The sequence below is a fragment of the Nuphar pumila genome, chromosome 8 (genome assembly GCF_984573655.1).
Source record: "Nuphar pumila chromosome 8, dmNupPumi1.hap1.1, whole genome shotgun sequence".
NCBI lineage: Eukaryota > Viridiplantae > Streptophyta > Magnoliopsida > Nymphaeales > Nymphaeaceae > Nuphar > Nuphar pumila.
In genome coordinates this window covers 15,897,021-15,915,902 of record NC_143256.1, presented here as the reverse complement: position 1 = coordinate 15,915,902, position 18,882 = coordinate 15,897,021, and the positions used below count along the sequence as shown (strand labels likewise).

The 18,882-nt window shown below is 41.1% G+C and overlaps 1 protein-coding gene across 1 annotated transcript in view; it reads right to left on the bottom strand.

Annotated features, from left to right (window-relative positions):
• Nucleotides 1-16,421, bottom strand: part of LOC149829673 (actin-interacting protein 1-2-like) — a 64,465-nt gene extending 48,044 nt beyond the window's left edge. The window contains exon 1 of the mRNA XM_090015236.1: nt 16,378-16,421. Coding sequence (XP_089871362.1) covers nt 16,378-16,421 — 44 coding nt within the window. The remainder of the gene's footprint in view (nt 1-16,377) is intronic.
• Between the last annotated feature and the right edge of the window lie 2,461 nt (nt 16,422-18,882).

Below are 18,882 nucleotides of genomic sequence, written 5' to 3'. Positions count from 1 at the left end.
CTGTACTTCCGATTACTGCACTTCCGATTATGCATTTACTTACGCCGTCGCGTCGAACGATGCCAAGGCTCCTGCTTTCTGCAATGTATTTACTTACGCCGTCGCGTCGAACGATGCCAAGGCTTCTGCTTTGTTATATATGTAGAATATTTCGTTCAGTTACACACCCTGAACAATAGTATATGCATTTCCTTTACGCCGCCGCTGTATAAAGCACAGGCTTCTGCTTATATTACATATATGGCGCGTAAGTGAGCGTTCAAACGGAGATCAACTCCAAAATCGCCCATGCGATTCCCTTACCGCTCCTCGTACAAGATTCTGCTTGACGAATGAAGCCCCTATTGGAAAGGCTTCGCCTTTTGGCAAAATGCTCTTTACGTAAAGACTAAATCAATTACGTATGGCCTAGCTATGGCCCAAGGTTCCTGCAACCTTGATGGATGCAAAGTACGCACAACGGTGCGCATCCATTTCCCGAGTTAAGCGTAGCGATTTCCCACCAAAGAGGGGAGATGCCGCTGAAACGGATAAAAGAAACGCACGCTTTCTCCGTAAAAGAGAGGAAGTGCTGCTGAAATTCCTGAAGGAGCTAAGAATGGCTCAGAAAGAACGTAGCAGAAGTGCTACCCAGTTATAGAATGCCTTCTACGATGTAGAAAGGTTCGTCGCACCACTGCCGGTAGAGCAGAGAAGGTGTTGACAGAATGGTTGGCAGAAGAGCTGCCGAAACCAGTTAAGTGGCACAATGATGCCCTTTGTTGGAACGATGTCAGAATGACTCGTCTCCCTGACACCTGCAAGGGCATCATACTTGTAAGAGCCGTTGCGCCAAAGTAGTGGTAGCGCCTTGACGAGGTCCTGAGCCCGTTGCGTAAAAATACGCCGAGTAGCCGATCCGTAGAGATCGAGTCATGTGCATGCTCATTGAGAATTATCAGACAACCAGACTCGTAAGGGCCGCTGAGCCGGAGTGTGTTGTTTCCACCGAAAGAGGTGAAGTGCTCGTCAAAGCCGAAGTGCCGAGAGCAGAGTTAAGCATGCATATGAATAAAACTTTTGTTCCACGGTGAAAACCGTGTGGTTGATTGGGGTCGGGTACATACTTCTCAAAGGCTGCCCTATAGGCATGCAATGTTCGTCAAGTAATTGTAAGACCGGCAGGCCCCTTTCAGAATTTCTCACCGAGGAAGACGGTGATGGCGCAGCCTTGAGTGACATATATTTCACCCGAACCTGATAGAGTTCATTGATGGCCTTCGTCACTCAGAGGTATGGAGGTCGTGGTTATCCTTAAATATCTAAGGATTGAACCCAACTACTGCAGTAGCAGAATGCATTCGGATACCTAGTAAGGATCTCTTCCGGTATGCTGTACCGTCCTACTAGGGGGATGGGGTCAACAGGCCTCTGGGGTATCTAAAATACATAGAATAATCAACCCCCAGATCGTCGCGTTGTCGCCCAGATATGAGTCCCCTAAGCCCAGGGGGAGGTGCAATTATCGAAACAAAGCATTAGCTTAGGTACAGCGCTACTTTGAATGTATGAGTGGATGACGTTGTTGAGTCAGTCCTGCATAACCTTTGTGAAGGTGTCATGGTCGGTATACTACTGGACCGATTGGGAAAGAACCCCATTGATATCCGTACGACTAAGTGAAGCTCGGAGAGCTGTCCTTAGATTCGTAGGATACGGATGTGCCAAGCATAAAGGCTTGAGCTAGACATCTATTCGTGACTCTGAGGAAGTCAAGGCTAAGTCGTAGAGACTTGAGAGGTTATTCTAACTCACAGCCCTGAAGAGGCTTATGCGAAGTCATGACGACTTGCGTGGATGTTCAACTCATAGCCCTGATGAGGCTTGTGCGATATACGCTAAGTCATGGAGGCTTGAGCGTCGTATTACGAACTGCGACCCTGAGTGGTCTATGCATTTACTTGAGTTGAACAGATAGGTGTTTGCCTACTTACCAGACCATCAGTGGTTCTGACCCCGTTTAATGGGGATTTCAGGTGTTGAACCTGCGTGGCGATATGCGGAGCAAGGCGGCATCAAGTTCCAGGGTTTCTCTAGACAGAGTTGTACTGCTTCCTTTTTATTGAACCTACACTGCTTTCCTAAGCAGTAGTGTTGTAATAAACATATGTTTTCGATAAAATGGAACACTTTGGTGGTCAATGAGTTGCTTGGCCACATACCTGCAACGTGCTCGGAGTTTTCTAAAACTGACGACTCATTATCGTCTTATTCCGCTGCTAAAAGCTTTTCTAAGTTCCGCTGCAATGAAAAAAAAAAAAAAAAAAAGAAATTCATGAAAATTTTAACTTAGCTTTGTTTTGGAAATCCGGGGCGTTACACTCTGAGACTAGGCCATGGGTTAGATTTAGATGGTGCATTCATTTATGTGAATCCATTGGCATTCATAAACGATAGGACGAACTCGGTCTGGATTCAAGTGGGTCCGGCATCCTACTCTGTCCTTGAGGGACCTTTTACCAGACTGGCTTTTGAGAAAGCTACGATTCCGAGTCGACCAGACGTTTGCTGCATGGATTGTCAAAGTTGGGCCGCATTTAAAAAATGTGACGCCTCTTTTTCTAGTCTTTTGGCTACGATGAAACAAACATTTAGCGGCGTTTTCTTGTCAAGGAATAGGGTTCTGCGGCACTTCTTTAGTGGATTCCTCTGCGGCGGAAACTAAATGGGACCCACATGAGAACAGTTTTTCGAGAAAAATGAGAGTTAAGTGTGTAAAATGACACACCCGTCGAGGCATTTTTCCATACGCCATGTTTGTTTTGGCATTGTAAGTTCTGCAGAAACGCACGCCCATCGATGCATTTTTTGCGAAAAAACTTGAATTTTCCATGACACACAAACACCCCCTTAAACATCACAGTTAAAATTGTCATGTTGGCATCGGTGAGTCTCAGTTTTTTTTTTGTTACCTTTTCTTTCTTATTTTTAATAAGCAAGATGGGGTTAGGCCGACTCCACCCGTTACACTACATACCATTGGGTTTTGAACTTGCAACGTTCCATCACATGGTGACTTGCACTAACAGCTCCTACCAAACAAGCAGAGCCCCCGTTGGTTACCTTTTATTAATCCTTTCATACTTCTCTCAATTAAATTGAACTGGCAAGAGCTTTTAAAAATCGATGCCTATTTTTGTATGATAGATCATTCCCATCCATGAAAATGGAACAAACAGGTCTTTGAAATATAAAAAACATTATTTTTTGACAAAATATTATTATGTAATATATACAAATTGGGGTCTCAGGTTCATGGCGTTATCCCTCAACTTGCTCATCAAACAGCAAAAAAAAATAAAAAGAAAAAGACAATTCTCCCTCAATCAACACAGCTTATTTGTCTCTTCTGGTTCATTTTTTATGTTTGTAAATGTAGCTATGAGAAACTCAAAGTTAACCAAGCAATGGGTCAAGTCAAGCTAGATGATGGGTTCAGGGCTAGTCAAACTCTTCCTATTTATTTCTTGTCCTAAGTAAGATTATGTTAAGACATTGCCAAAATACATATTTGCTCCTAATTAAGTGAGTCATTAGTAGCCAAAGCTGTGTTGTTGGTAGGAGCTGTCAGTGCATGTCTCCTTGTAGTGGGAAGTTGCAGGTTCAAAACCCAATGGTAGGTTGAATAACTGATGGGGTCTGCCAAACCCCACCTTGCCTTTCAAAAAAAAGAAGTGAGAGCCATTAGTCTCTTAGCCTAGTTGATCATGTCTCATTAATTTATAACCTTAGGGAGACTGGTCATGCCCTTCAACGGACAAGATGGCGTGGATGCCAATTCCTTGGGTGGTAAGTCATGGATACAAATATAGTAAGTAGCAAGTCATGGAGACGTGGATTGGTATCCCCAAAGGGTTTTGTGTAATGGAAGGGCCCTTGGCTGCTAGGCGGGTGGTTAGAGTTTCTCACAAATGTCAGCCCCTTGCATTATGAAGGGTAAGGGTATCATGCCTTTAGCTCGTGCCGAAGCAAGACGACTCCCTAAAGACAAGGTGTGTCTCAGGGGGTTTACACCGTGGTATCAACGGCTGAATGTGCGATATGCATAGCCAGCGCAGGGTCTGATTTCGCAGGTGGTTTCAACATTCCTCATAAAAAAAAGACTTCTTGATGTTTAATAGAGTCTTCCTTTTATATATATATAGTTAGTTAGTTAGTTAGTTAGTTAGTGGAGATGTGCATACAATATATACATAGTTAGTTAGTTAGTTAGTGGGGATGTGCATACAATATTAATGAGTTGAAATGAGCAATATCTCATAGCTCGTGTTATTTTATGTGAATCTTTATAGATATGATCTACATGGTCTATTTGGTTGGGATCAAATTTTTTGTTTCATGGGAATCCAGTTTATGCAAGTGTTTTTTTTTGGTGATTCAAAAATCAATGGTCACAAATGCTCAATTTTTTCATAGCTTAAAAAAAGTTTCTTTTGTTGAAAAAATGTGATCGATATAAAACTCGGTTGTTAGAAAAAGAACACCGTGGATTATCATGGGTTGTAGATTTTGGACCTTCTTATAGTTGGACGGTCCCTCTTCCTATATATAGAGCACCTACTCCCATCTAGTAAAAGGTTTGGGTTTTCCAAATCTTGTAGTTTTTTTTTTTGTTGATAAGACCTTATAAATGTGATCTATATGCATTTTTAAACAGAAAACAAGTTTTAGATCATGCGATTGTAATCATTGTATAGGTTTTTTAAGACCTTAAAAAAATCAACGGCCTAAAATGTAGCAAAGTTTCATGATTTAAAAAATCTTATTTTATGTCCAAAAACATGATCCGGACATGATTCTTATCAAATAACTATGTTGAACACGAAGTCCGATTGAGAAGATACTACATCTATGATTTTACTATGTGTGTAGGTAATCCCGAAGCAGCTTAGCATTACTTTATATATATATATATATAGGAAGATGGATCCGTGCTAAACCGCATGCTAAATGGGTTTTTGGGCTTCTTCGGTGCTTTTTATGCAGTTTTAGCTCTATAAATGTGTTGGGCATGGTGGATTTACTAAGGATCCACACCTGGAATAATGTTTGGAGCCTAAAAATTTTACAAAGATTTTGGACCGTTGTTTTTTTGAACCTTATAAAAACCCACCCATATATTGGAATCAAATGCTTCAAGAGCTGATCCCTATAAATCAAGTACATAGATCACATTACGGTCAGAATTTAAAAGTAAAATGAAAAAAAGGACAAAAAAACCCATTTAGCATGTGGTTTAGCAACAAATGAGTTTAGCACAAACTCATTAATATATATATATATATAACCTTGGTTCCATTCGCAGGTAGATCATAGATCAACCACCAATGGGGTAAAATTCTGAGGTCAAGACTTTCGCCCTCGCGCCTATGCTGGGCTTTGGCTTAAGTAATTCTTGTTTGATTAAATTTCACAATTTATCCCCTACTGTTTGGTGCACTGAAATCTATTGTCAAACAACCGAGGCATAGAAAGTAAGGTCGTAGCTCTAGATCATAGGGTTTTATTGTTGTTGTAACTTGCAATTAATGGGAAAAAATCACAATCACATTAGAAACGGTTGAAGGCATACATGTATACATTATGTTTACACTTTAAAGTGATAATTTCCTACTAAAATTCTAATATATGATACAAAAGGGCAGCCTTTAATTTTGCTCCCAATACATCACTAAGCCATGCCTGCGTATGTCAAATCAACCTCTTTCACTTTCTTACTAATATTATATTTCCATGCCTCTCTCTCTATTTGGTAGATTTTTTTTTCTATAAACTTGAGTAAGGCCCTGTTTGGAAGCTGTCAGTATGTGGCAGGAATGGAAATTTTTGTGTGTATATTGTTGGGGTTAAAACGGATGTACTGGGTCTCCCCACGAGTGTGAATTGATGGAAACAATACGACGATGACACTGGTAGAAAAATAAACCAAAACAAACCAGTAGCGAAAATAAAAACAGCACACAACGATTTACGTGGTTCTCTCTCAACTGAGGTACGTCCACAACGACCAATAGGTCAACAACTTTTACTATCTTCAAACAAAGATTACAGAGTGGCCAAAAGGCATAAGCCTTACAAATACACAAGGTGTAACGAAATGAACAAGAGGATATACCTCACTGAGGAACAAAGAACGAATGATCTGAAGAATCAGCTTGACAAAGTTGTCCTGAAAGAAGTATCGTAGCACTTCTTGCTTTTTGTTCCCTCCGCACCTTTTCGGTGCCCTAAAAGTGTTTCTCACACTCTCTCCCTAATGTTCTGCCTTTTTTGCTCTCTTCCGCTGCTTTTGTTCTCTCATCCATCCCCTAAATAGAGGACGAGACTCGCATTAAATGTGGAAGACTAAACGTCCTGCATAACTTACGATGTGCCTGAAGTGCCTTATCACAAATCGCTATCCAGTGATAACCACAATTCGTCATCCAGCTGAAGCACATAATGTTAACCACAAATCGCTATGCAGCTGAAGGCACTCACCACAAATTGCCATCGACAACTCGCTGAACCTCAAACTCTGAACAACTAAAGCATCATTCAGCTGAGAGGACTTCTACAAATCACTATCCAACGAATACTCCAAATCGTCCTCGAAAAGATCAAGCATCGTGCTTAGAATTATGCAGCGATACTGAATGTGCATCGAACCAATGGATCCCACAAAGGAGGAAACCGCAACAATTCTCCCCCTTCCCGACTTATGTGGAAGCTTCTTCCATTCCTGCTAGGAATCGACACTTCTCATGCTTGTCCTTGGTCAGCATATCTGATGTATTGTCATCAGTATGCACTTTCTCTAGTTGCAGCAATTTTTTATTCAAGACATATCGAATCCAGTGGTATCAAACATTAATATGTTTCGATCTTGAATGAAACGAGAAATTCTTACTCAAATGAATAGGACTTTGACTATCACAATGAAGAACATACTCTTCTTGCTTCAAGCCCAACTCTTGCAAGAATTTCTTCACCCACAACAATTCTTTACTGGCTTCTATAATGGCAATGAACTCAACTTCTATAGTGGAGAGAGCTAGACATTTCTGTAATTTCGACTGCCATACAACTGCTCCCCTGCAAAAGTAATCAAATACCCAGAAGTAGACTTTCTACTGTCTACATCACCAGCCATATCAGAATCTGTGAATCTATCAAGAATGGGTTCACCCTTTCCAAAACACAGACTCATCTTTAATGTGCCCTGAAGATACCTTAGAATCCATTTCACTGCTGCCCAATGTTCTTTCCCTGAATTTGACAGAAATCGACTAACAACTCCAACAGCATGAGCTATGTCTGGTCGAGTACAGACCATAGCATACATCAACGAACCTACTGCCGAAGCATAGGGAATTTTCTGCATCTTTGTTCCTTCTTCATCATTTGTAGGACATTGTCTTGAGCTAAGTTTGAAATGGCCTGCAAGTGGACAATTAAAAGGCTTTGCTTTGTCCATGTTGAACCTCTCAAGAACCTTTCTGATATACTTTTCTTAAGATAACCATATCATCTCATGTGATCTGTCATGAACGATTCTCATCCCAAGAATCTGCTTTGCTGGACCTAAATCCTTCATGGCAAATGTCTCACTTAGCTCCAACTTTAACTTGCTAATCTTGCTGATGTCTTGGCTCACAATCAGTATATCATCCATATAAAGCAAGAGAATGATAAAATTACCATCTGGAAATTTCTTCACAAACACACAATGGTCTGTGGAGGTTCTTGAGTATCCATGCTCATTCATAAAGAAATCAAATTTCTTATACCACTGCCTTGGTCTTGCTTCAATCCATACAAGCTCTTCTTCAACTTGCAAACTAGGTGCTTTTTACCCTTGTCAATGAAACTCTTAGGTTGCTCCATATAAATTTCTTCTTCCAAGTCACCATATAGAAATGCAGTCTTCACATCAAGCTGTTCAACTTCCAAATTCATGCTTGCAGCTATATCGAGCACAGTTCAGATGGAGGGCATCTTCACAAGTGGTGAGAAGATCTCATCAAAGTCAACTCTTTTCTTCTGAGCAAAACCTTTCACAACAAGACGTGCCTTGTATCTAGGTTGAGAGTTGTTTTCATCAGTCTTCTACTTGAAGACCCATTTGTTCTTTAACACCTTCTTCCCTTTAGTTGTCTTTACCAGATCAAAGGTGTGATTCGCATGCAATGAATCCATTTCTTCTTTCATTGCCTTAAACCACTCAGACTTGTTTTCATCCTCCAAAACTTCTTCAAAAGTTTCTGGCTCACCTTGATCTGTAATCATCACATACTCATTTGATGAGTATTTTCTGGATGACTGTTTTTCTCTAGTGGATCTCCTTATCGGAGTCTGAGGAAGTGACTCTTGGGGTGTTGGCTCCCCCTCAATTTCTGACTCAACACTTCCTTCCTTTGCATCATTGCGAGGAGGTGGAATCTCCTCCACGAAATCATGAACAGTTGGCGCATCTAGGGGATCTAAATCAATAAGATCACCTGTACTGGACTTTGATGGCTCAGACTCACCAATGTCTTCAATGGTCTAATCTTCCAATAAGACAACATCTTGACTTCTGACCACCTTTTTATCAATAGGGTCATACAGTCTGTAGCCAAATTCTTCATGTCCATAGCCAATGAATATGCATTGCTTGACTTTTGGATCAAGCTTGGACCTCTCTTCCTTCGGAATGTGAATAAATGCTCTACAGCCGAACACTCTTAAGTGTCCATAGAAAGGTTCTTTTCCTATCCAAACTTTCTCTGGAACATCTCCCTTCAAGGGAATAAAAGGAGACAAGTTGATAAGATCAATTGTTGTCCTCATTGTCTCACCCCAGAAAGATCTTGGCAATTTAGAGTGTGACAGCAAACATCTGACTCTCTTAAGAATGATGTGCTTCATCCTCTCAGCAACCCCATTCTGTTGAGGTGTCATCCTTATAGTTCTTTCATGCTTGATGCCATGATTGGTGCAATACTGATTAAATGGCCCAATGTATTTGCCACCATTATCCGAGCGAACACACTTCAACTGCCTGCCAGTTTCTTATTTAGCCATGGCCTGAAAGTGCTTGAATACATCTAGAACTTGGTCTTTAGTCCTCAGTGTATAAGCCCAGACTTTCCTAGAGTGATCATCAATGAAAGTCATAAAGTACAATGCACCACCAAGTGTCTTGACCTTTAAAGGTCCACACACATCAGAATGTACAAGATTTAGAACATGAGATTTTCTAGATGCAATGCATCTATGGAAAGAAACTCTATTTTGTTTACCATGGAAGCAATGAACACAAGGTTCCAAAGATGTACCTGCTGCACCTGTCAGGAACTCTTTCTTAACTACGACTTGCAGCCTCTTCTTGCTCATATGCCCAAGCCTTCTATGCCATAATTTTGTGGACGAGCCAGTCTCCACAACATTCACAACACTCTTCCAGATCTTCGCTTACAAAGTGTAAAGGGAACGAGCCTTTGTTCCTCTGGCTATCACCAATGAGCCTTTGGTTAGCTTCCACCTTCCATCACTTTAGGTGTTGTTATAGCCCTCATCATCTAACTTTCCAGCAGAGATCAGATTCAGTCGGATGTCTGGTACATGCCTCACATTTTTCAGCAACAACTTACAGCCAACACTTGTTTCCAAGCAAATGTCGTCCACGCCAACAATCTTTGACACATCTTCATTTCCCATTCAGACATTACCGAAATCACCTTGTGAGTAGGAAGTGAAGAAATCAACCCGTGAGGTAACATGAAATGAAGCTCCAGAGTCAATCACCCAATCGGTCTCCTGATCGATCAAATTTATGCTAGTGCCATCACAGACAACCATGAGCTCTCCATCTGTGACTGTGGCACCTTATTTTTCTTCTGAGCTCTTCTCTCTGTTCTACTCCTTAAGCTTGAGCTTCCTGCACTGTCGCTTCATATGCCCCTTCTTGTGGCAATAATAATACTCGACGTCTTTCTTTGAGCTCGAGTGTGAGTGGCCTCTGGATTTGCCATGGTAGTGCAAAGCCCTGCTCTTACTTCTGCTTCTCCCCCTGTTTTCAATCACAAGCGCCTTTGAGGTAGAAGGACCTAATGACTTTCTCCAGGACTCTTCATTCAACAGACTGCTGGTAACTTTGCTCATCGTTACCATTCCATCAGGTGCAGAGTTACTGACTGTGACCACCAAGGTTTCCCAACTCTCAGGAAGGGAAATAAGAGCAACAAAGTTTGTAACTCATCATCAAAAGTGATTTTCATTGTGGCCAACTGATTTACAATGCTTTTGATCTCATTCAAATGCTCTGCAATAGAGCCGCCCTCTTTATACTTGAGGTTCACAAGCTTTCGAAATAGAAAGGCCTTATTCACTGCTGGCTTTCTATCATAAAGGCTCTCTAGTTTGGTTCAAAGACCATGCGTCAAAGTTTCTATGGATACATGATGAAAGACACTATCATCTATCCATTGTCGAATGAAACTGATCGCCTTTCGGTCTAGTTTTTTTCATTCGACATCTTTCATCTCTTCTTGTTTGCCTCTCACACCGTCTATGGGTCCATCCAAATCTTTATAACCCAAGAGGTCTTCTATTTTAGTTTTCTATGCCATCCAGTTTGTGCCATTCAAACTGATCATACGCCCAATGTTATTCTCCATGACTTCACACACAAATATACTAACCAAATCTCTGATACCATGTGTTGGGGTTAAAATGGATGTACCGGGTCTCCCCACAAGTGTGAATTGATGAAAAAAATACGATGATGATAGTGGTAGAAAAATAAACCAAAACAAACTAGCTGCAAAAATAAAAATAGCACACAACGATTTATGTGGTTCCCTCTCAACTGAGGTATGTCCACGACGACCAATAGGTCAACAACTTCCACTATCTTCAAATAAAGATTACAAAGTGGCCAAAAGGCATAAGCCTTACAAACACACAAGGTGTAACGAAATGAACAAGAGGATATGCCTCACTGAGGAACAAAGAACGAATGATTTGAAGAACTAGCTTGACGAAGCTGTCTTGAAAGAAGTGTCGCAACACTTCTTGTTTTTTTTTTCCTCCGCACCCTTTCGGTGCCCTAAAAGTGTTTCTCACACTCTCTCCCTAATATTCTGCCTCTTTTGCTCTCTCCCATTGCTTTTGCTCTCTCATCCATCCCTTAAATAGAAGACAAGACTCACATTAAATGCGGAAGACTAAATATCTTGCATAACTTACGATGCGCCTTATCACAAATCGCTATCCAGCGATACCACAAATCGCTATCCAACGATAACCACAAATCGTCATCCGACTGAAACACATAACGCTAACCACAAATCGCTATGCAACTGAAGGCACTCACCACAAATCGTCATCGACAACTCGCTGAACCTCAAACTCTGAACAGTTGAATAGTCATTTAGCTGAGAGGACTTCTACAAATCGCTATCCAGCAAATACTCCAAATCATCTTCGAAAAGATCAAGCATCGTGCTTGAAATTCTGCAGTGATACTGAATGTGCATCGAACCAATGGATCCCACAAAGGAGGGAAACCCAACATATATCTCATCAAAGGGTGTTATTCTATAATATCTGCCCAACAGGTCTCCCGCTAACTCGAGTGAGCATTCAAATATTTGTCCCACATTCGTTCGTGAAGGTACTCTTAATGGATTGAATGCCATATCAACTGGTGTCCCATTTTGCAAATAAGACATATCCGGTCTAGGCAATTTTTTTGAAATGAAACTTTTTTTCCTATGACTTCCGACTACTTTATCGCCCACTTTGATTTTACGGGAGATTTACCACTTCCACATGTGCATCTGTTTGGAATGCAACTAAAAAGTTGGAAATAATACTGAAAGAACGTTAGGAAGGTTGTTGAAGCAGTCACCTGTGTGAGATCTGGTGTAGTATTTGGTAACTACCACCTCATGTAAGTGGGATGTAAAATGTGGAATTGGATGTGTCAAATACCATCTCACTTGCATCATTTCTTACAACTCCATCCATCACCAACAATTCTGGTGTTGGTATTCCCACTCTGGCTACTTCTGACAACTAGTTTCCAAACATCGCCTAAATCTATGAAACCCATCCGTTTGGATGGGCAAAATTTCATGTTTATGCATCCGCACAAATATACGTGTGGTGTTGTAGTTTCAGTTTGGGTTACAAACTCTGTAGCGCATGTACAAGAGAGAGAGAGAGAGAGAGAGAGAGAGAGAGAGAGAGAGAGAGAGAACATTCACCATTCAACATTACCAAAATACATCCAACAAAATATTGGATGGGAGAGACAAAAGAGAAACATAAGAGCAAAACAGCCACAATCTAGATGGCGATTGTACATAGTTCAGAGTACAAGTCGATCAGCCCCTCCCCCCTACTATGTAATTTAAGAGCCAGATACACATCAGACATGACCCATTGTCGAAGCCTTCCGAAATCGAATTTGATGCCCCTGAAGAAGATGTCGTTTCTTTCAGTCCATATGACCCACCATGCTGAAAGCAACCAAACCCGCCACAGTAATCTCCATTTTTTTTGTGTCGTACAATCCTGGGACCAAGCAAGAGGTCCCGAATAACGGAGCACGGACGAGTTTGAACAAGTGGCGCACCCCAAGTTTGAAAAAATAAGTCTAAAATGACCGAGCAGAGCCAAAATAGGTGAGTCGTGTCCTCTACAACCTTCTCGTAAAGAACACACATGCTTGGAAATTGAATCCCTCGTTTCCTGACATTAATTTGGGTTTGAACACGATCCGCCACAAGTCATGCCAAAGCTTTTGCCCTTGGAGCTGGCTCCTTACCCCACATACAATCACTGGGAAACCAGTTCATCCCGGATGGCAACAAGGAATGGTAAACTTGCTTAATGGAGAACCTATCTCCGCTCGCCATGGCCCAGTGAAGCCATGTCATGCCATGGACAGGCCTAAAATCTCTGCCACTGAAGGATCGAAGTGTCTTCCGCCACTCTAGCCAGAGGGACGAATGACACACTGAACTGGGCGTGGAAAGAAGGGATTCATGTAGACTACCATATTTTTGCCTAACAATCATAGCCCAAGAAGATTGAGATGTAGAAGCTTCCCAAGCCCACTTCAAGACTAAAACGATGCTCCTCTTTCTCATAGTTGGAATCTCTAAGCCACCTTGGTGCCTCGGAAGCACGATCTGTTGACAAGAAACAAGCAGGTACTTTTTCTGCGACACATTCCCAGACCAAAGGAAGTGCGAAAGCAAACGATTGATCGTCTGCTCTACTGTCGTCGGTATAATAGACATGCTCATTCGAAACTCTGGTAATCGGGCTAAAACATGGCGAATGAGCATCACTCGTCCCGCAAAAGATAAATATTGAGCCTTCCAAGCCTGCAATCTTCCTTGCACCCGCTCTATGGTAGACATCCAAGTAGAAGTTCCCGCTGATTGTAGAGAGTGCAACGATGGACCCAAGAAATTGACAGGAAGTCGGATATTGGGCAGTTGAAGATCCTTGCAGCAGCCGATTGGAGAAGAGGGTCAGCATTGAGTAAGACCAGAGCGCACTTACTCTCGTTCAGGCGAAGGTCTGAAATTGCAGCAAAGACTTTAATAATGAAGTACAACCTAGACATTTGATTAACATTCGCATGTCCAAATATTAAAGTATCGTCTGCATATTGAATTGTGTGACCAACAAAACCAGGAATGCCCAAGGATTCCAAGAAGCCTGTTTCTTCTGCCCTTTTCATGAGAATAGGTAAACCATCTACCGCGATATTAAAAATGATAGGTGCTAGAGGACAACCCTGTCGTACACCTCTAGCCAACTTGAATTCTTCCCCTCTCATTCCATTGATGCAAACTGATGATACGGATTTTGTGACCAACTCCTTAACCCATGCTATAAATCGGCTGCCAAGCTTCATATTTGTTAGAGATTCAATCAGAAAATCCCATGCCATTCTGTCATAAGTCTTGTGAAAATCCAATTTTAGCATGAAGTGCGGTGATCCAGTCGACTGTAAAGAGTGAAGAAGCTCAGTTGCACAAATAAAGGATCCTTGCAAACTTCGACCTGGAATAAAAGCACCCTGGTTCGGACAAAACAAGTTGATCAATGACAGCGCGCAACCGATTAGCCAACACCTTAGATATAATGCGATACAGAGCACCCATCACCGAAATCGGCCTAAAGTTGGATATGTCTGATGCCCCTTGCCTCTTAGAAATCAAAGAGATGACTGCCACATAATATGGTTTAGGCAGCCTCGCATTACGATAGAATTCATCGAACAAGTGGAGCAGGTAAGTTTTTACAGTTGACCAAAATGCTTTAAAGAAGTCAATGTGAAAACCATTAAGGCCTGGTGCCTTCCATCCCGATAGTTCGCTAATAGCATTCGAAATCTCCACTTCAGTGAATCTAACCTGCAAAGAAACAAATTGGTTTGCCGCCAACTGCTTATAGCCCATATCGCCGATGACCCCCCTGACGCCTAAGTCGGCCGAATACAACCTGGAGAAATAAGAAGTAATAGCTGGCAGGCAATTGTGCAGACCAAACTGGCATCCATCGATCTCGATCGAGAGTATACAGTTCTTACTGTATTTATTTGATGCGTTCATATGAAAAAATTGTGTATTATCATCGCTATTAGCCAACCATGCAACTCTAGCCCTCAACTTCCATCTAAGCTCATCTCGTGCTCTCCATTCTGCAACGAGAGTAGAGAGTACGACGATACGCTCCTGCAATTGAAGCACTTGACCCTTCGGTACACCAACAAGATCGACCTAACGTTGGGCCAAATCGGAGAGCTCAGCTTCCCACTGGCCGATGAACCTAAACTTGTTCAGGTTATTAAAACTTAGCCATTCCTTAATACGTTTTCGAAGACGAAGAAGCTTAACATGGATGCGGATGGCCACCCAAGATCCCGTAGCAGGTTGAGCCCACGATTGACCTACCAACTGCTGAAAGTCTGGCACCCGAAGCCACCATTCATCAAAGAAGAACCTACGACATGCCTTGAAGCCTGCGCCCCACGAAACAGTCATTTGTCCATGATCGGACATGGTCCATGGCAGCAGACAAGCAGTGACATCTGGAACTGCGTGAAATAGTTCTGGGAGAGAAAAACGCGATCAAGTATCCGCAAGCAAGGGCGAGACCTCATATTTGACCACGAGAATTGCTCCCCTACAAGAGAGAGAGAGAGAGATCTAAAATGGTTTACAATTTAAGTACTTGATTGCCAAATTATTCGAGATCTAAAATGGTTTACAATTTAAGTATTTGATTGCCAAATTATTCTAATGGCTGGTTGACATGGTGAGTTGATTCACTTTCTGGGAAGCATATTGATTTTGTCAGTTATCAAGTTTGAACTGAAAAGTTTACTTCAACGATAGGGTCGCGAGATCGAAACTCAGAGGAATTGACAGGGGCCTGCACAAGATTTGAATTGCTTATCCGGTTCGGGCGTCAGGTGTACGGGGGACATAAAAACAATGAAAATATCAGATACAATATAATTGCACCAACATTAAGCACCTGATCACCCTCCATCTTGAGGATAGCCTGTCAGTTGTGGGGCCCAGGGCCTGATGGAGGGCAGTCAAGTGCATAATGCACAAATTTTGTGACATGTGATTGCACCCGATCAGAATCTACAAAATAGGGTGGTTGTGTCTTAATCTTTGAGGGTCTTATATCGCAGTGGGCCGAGCCCATTAAGCGACCTGGTCTTCGATACGGGTTTTATTGTCATTAGAAAATAAAGTTTAGATTAAAATATTGTTAAATTGTAAAATAGATGCCGTCATTATCCTAAAGAATTAAACATTAAAATTTTTTAAATATTTTCTAAATAGTCACTTTTTAAGCGCACAATGGTGAAATTTGTCCTTAGCGACCTGTTCCAGCACACAGAGACAAGGTCCTACCCCAGAACTACCCAACAATTAAGCGCACACTCTATCCTACTGAGAAAGTGGAAACTCACTATGACACTTTAGTGATTGGATGTCATCCAAGAAAGTTTGCTCACAAAAAAACCAGGACCGTTTTATGGGACAATATTTGCTATCCCTCGTGGGTAAGGAACCCCTCAGTGAAAAACTGTAATATTTTTATTATTTTTTGCACATTTGACACGATCTACATGTTTAGTTTAGTAGAAAAGGACCTTTGAAACATGTTATTATAACATGCATGTGAGATTTTTTCAGTGTTAAAAAATCAACGGCCTACAATGTACCAAACTTTCAACCTTCAAAAAATAATATTTTTACATAAAAAAATATGATCTAAGTGTTCATTCTTACGAATTCGACCATGTTGAATACATTTGCTCAAACCAACCTTCTCCTGTGAGTTCCAATTAGAGGGTCAAATGCTTTCCCCATCTTATATTGCCCTTCGTAATGATGCATCTACTCATTCAGGAATCATGTCAGCCTTTTACATTAATGTTAGATCGTGGTTGTTTTTACTTTAAGCTTACGACATTGTATGTAAGGGTGTCAATAGGTCGGCTTTGGTTCGACCTAGGTGGAACCAAACTTGGATCAGATTTTTGGGTAGGATACCGGGTCTAGACCCAGGTCTAATCGAGCCTACTATAAGATAAATCATACCTAGATCCAATAAGAACTACATGAACCAGACCCAGATCATACCTGATAAAATAATAATTTTTTATCATTTTTACATTGAAAATTTATGGTCTTAATCAAAGCTTGAGTCAAGCTTGGGTCTGGTATAAAATTTCACAAACTATACTCGGGTCCATATATTAATCGGTTCTTCAAGTCGGGACATGATTCTTAATCGGGTATTCTTTTTTGTCACCAAACCCGAACCCTATAGGGTTTGGTCGAAGTAAACCCAACCCGTTGACACCCCTAATTATATAGAGTCAAACATATTACTTTTCCCTAACAATTATGAGGGTGTGCTTGAGTGCCGAGATCTTGTAATATCGTGTATTAAATTTAGAGATATTTGAGGTTTTGGCTAAGTGCCATAAAAAAATCGATAAATCCTCGATTTTAGGTAGCGTCAATTGAGTTTGGGTTTGACCCATGGGTCATTGATAAGACCTAAATGAGCCAAACAAGATATGATAAAAACTTTTATTTTTGACCTTTAAAATCAAGCAAAATTTGAGCAAAATTCAAGTTATACATCATTAGATGTACCTCAAAATGTTGAATTCAACTATATTTTATTTTTTTGAACTCAGGCTATGGTCTGCTCGAAAATCATATTTTTTAAAAAAGGGTCTGTCTCGATGGGACCGGCTCCAGATTGGATCAAACTAAATCCAATCTGTATGATCCAAGTTAATATGGATTTGAACTCAATCCAAAACCCATATTAATTAGGATCTGATCCAGTTCAAGATCCATATAAATATTGGATATGAATTTGCATCTTGGATCTGGACCCAGATCTAAAATCTAGGTCCAACGAAATTAAAGCTTTCAATTCGGTATAAAGGTTTAATTTAAGGAAATTTAAGGTTAAAAAGACTCCAAGATGGATAAGGCACTCTATGAAATTTTCTAGATATTTATTAATTATTAATTAATTAATTAATTCCAAATTTTAGTTATATATGGTAGTTACCAAATAGTGAGGTCTCTAAAAGAGTCCCTTTGATTGCTTTAAAAAAAAATTACTTTTCAATAGGGATGAGTTGGGGTCGCTACAGGTTTGGTATCAGAGTCGACCATAAAATATTATATTTTAATCATTTTTGTGTACCAGAATTTTCTTTTGATAATCAAGCCATACCAAATTTTATCAGAAAGTCATGACTTGTATTCTAGAGCAGTCTCCATCACTAGTAAGGGCTACCTGGTATTTTTTTTTACTAATATCAATTTATTTAAATTTCATATGATAGACTGTGAGAATGGCTTAATTTAATTCCTTTTTATGTGAATTAGGAATTTGATGTGAATATGCAATTATGATTGTTGAGGGGATCAATCCTAAGGGGGTAGGTTTGATAAGGGTGCAAATTTTTTAACTATTTTTCATGTTTTAGATGTATACCCGCTCCCGAGCTTTGACTTCTGGTGCTCCCGCTGATTGACAGGAGCAAAGGGACTTCATGTTGAATGCCCTGAACACCTTGACAATGATAGTGACCACATACGTCCAGGCACAGGTGGCGCAACAGATCATGTGTGTCTATCTTGCCGAGGTCACTCCAAACCCCACCGTGGTGATGTTCAAGAAGTTTCTTAGGTTGAATCTCCAACCTTCTCAGTGAAGGCCGACCCAGAGGCAGTTGAGAGTTGGGTTGAGGAGACTAAAAGGGCGTTTTGTATCCTGCCTGTGCCTGAGGATAGGCAGACTAATTTTGGCATGTTCCAATTGAAGGGTGATGCCAAGAAATTGTGGGACACCCTGTGATGAGTGAAATACGACAGAGTGGAGGTAATTCCTTGAGTGACTTTCAATGAGAATTTCTTAGATGCTTAGTTCCCTGCTTATGCACGAGAACGTATGTAGCAATATTTTTTGGGGTTTGTTCAGGGGAACATGAGTTTGGTGAACTATACCACCAAATTCAGGAGTTTGGAGCGCTACTACTTGAACCTTTTTACTAATGATAAGGCAAGGGCAACGAAGTATGTTCGTGGGCTGAAAGACGAACTCCAGGTTCGTGTGATGACGAGTTGTCCTACTATATTCAGTGATGTGATCAAGTCTGCATCCATCTTGAATGAGGAGTGGAAGAGGTTCAAGGATGAATCACAGAAGAGTGGGGGGTAACCAGGGCATCACCAGTGGCGAAGCGAGGAAGAACCCACCTGTGGGTGGCAGGGGGTAAGGTAAAGAGGCAGAGTACAC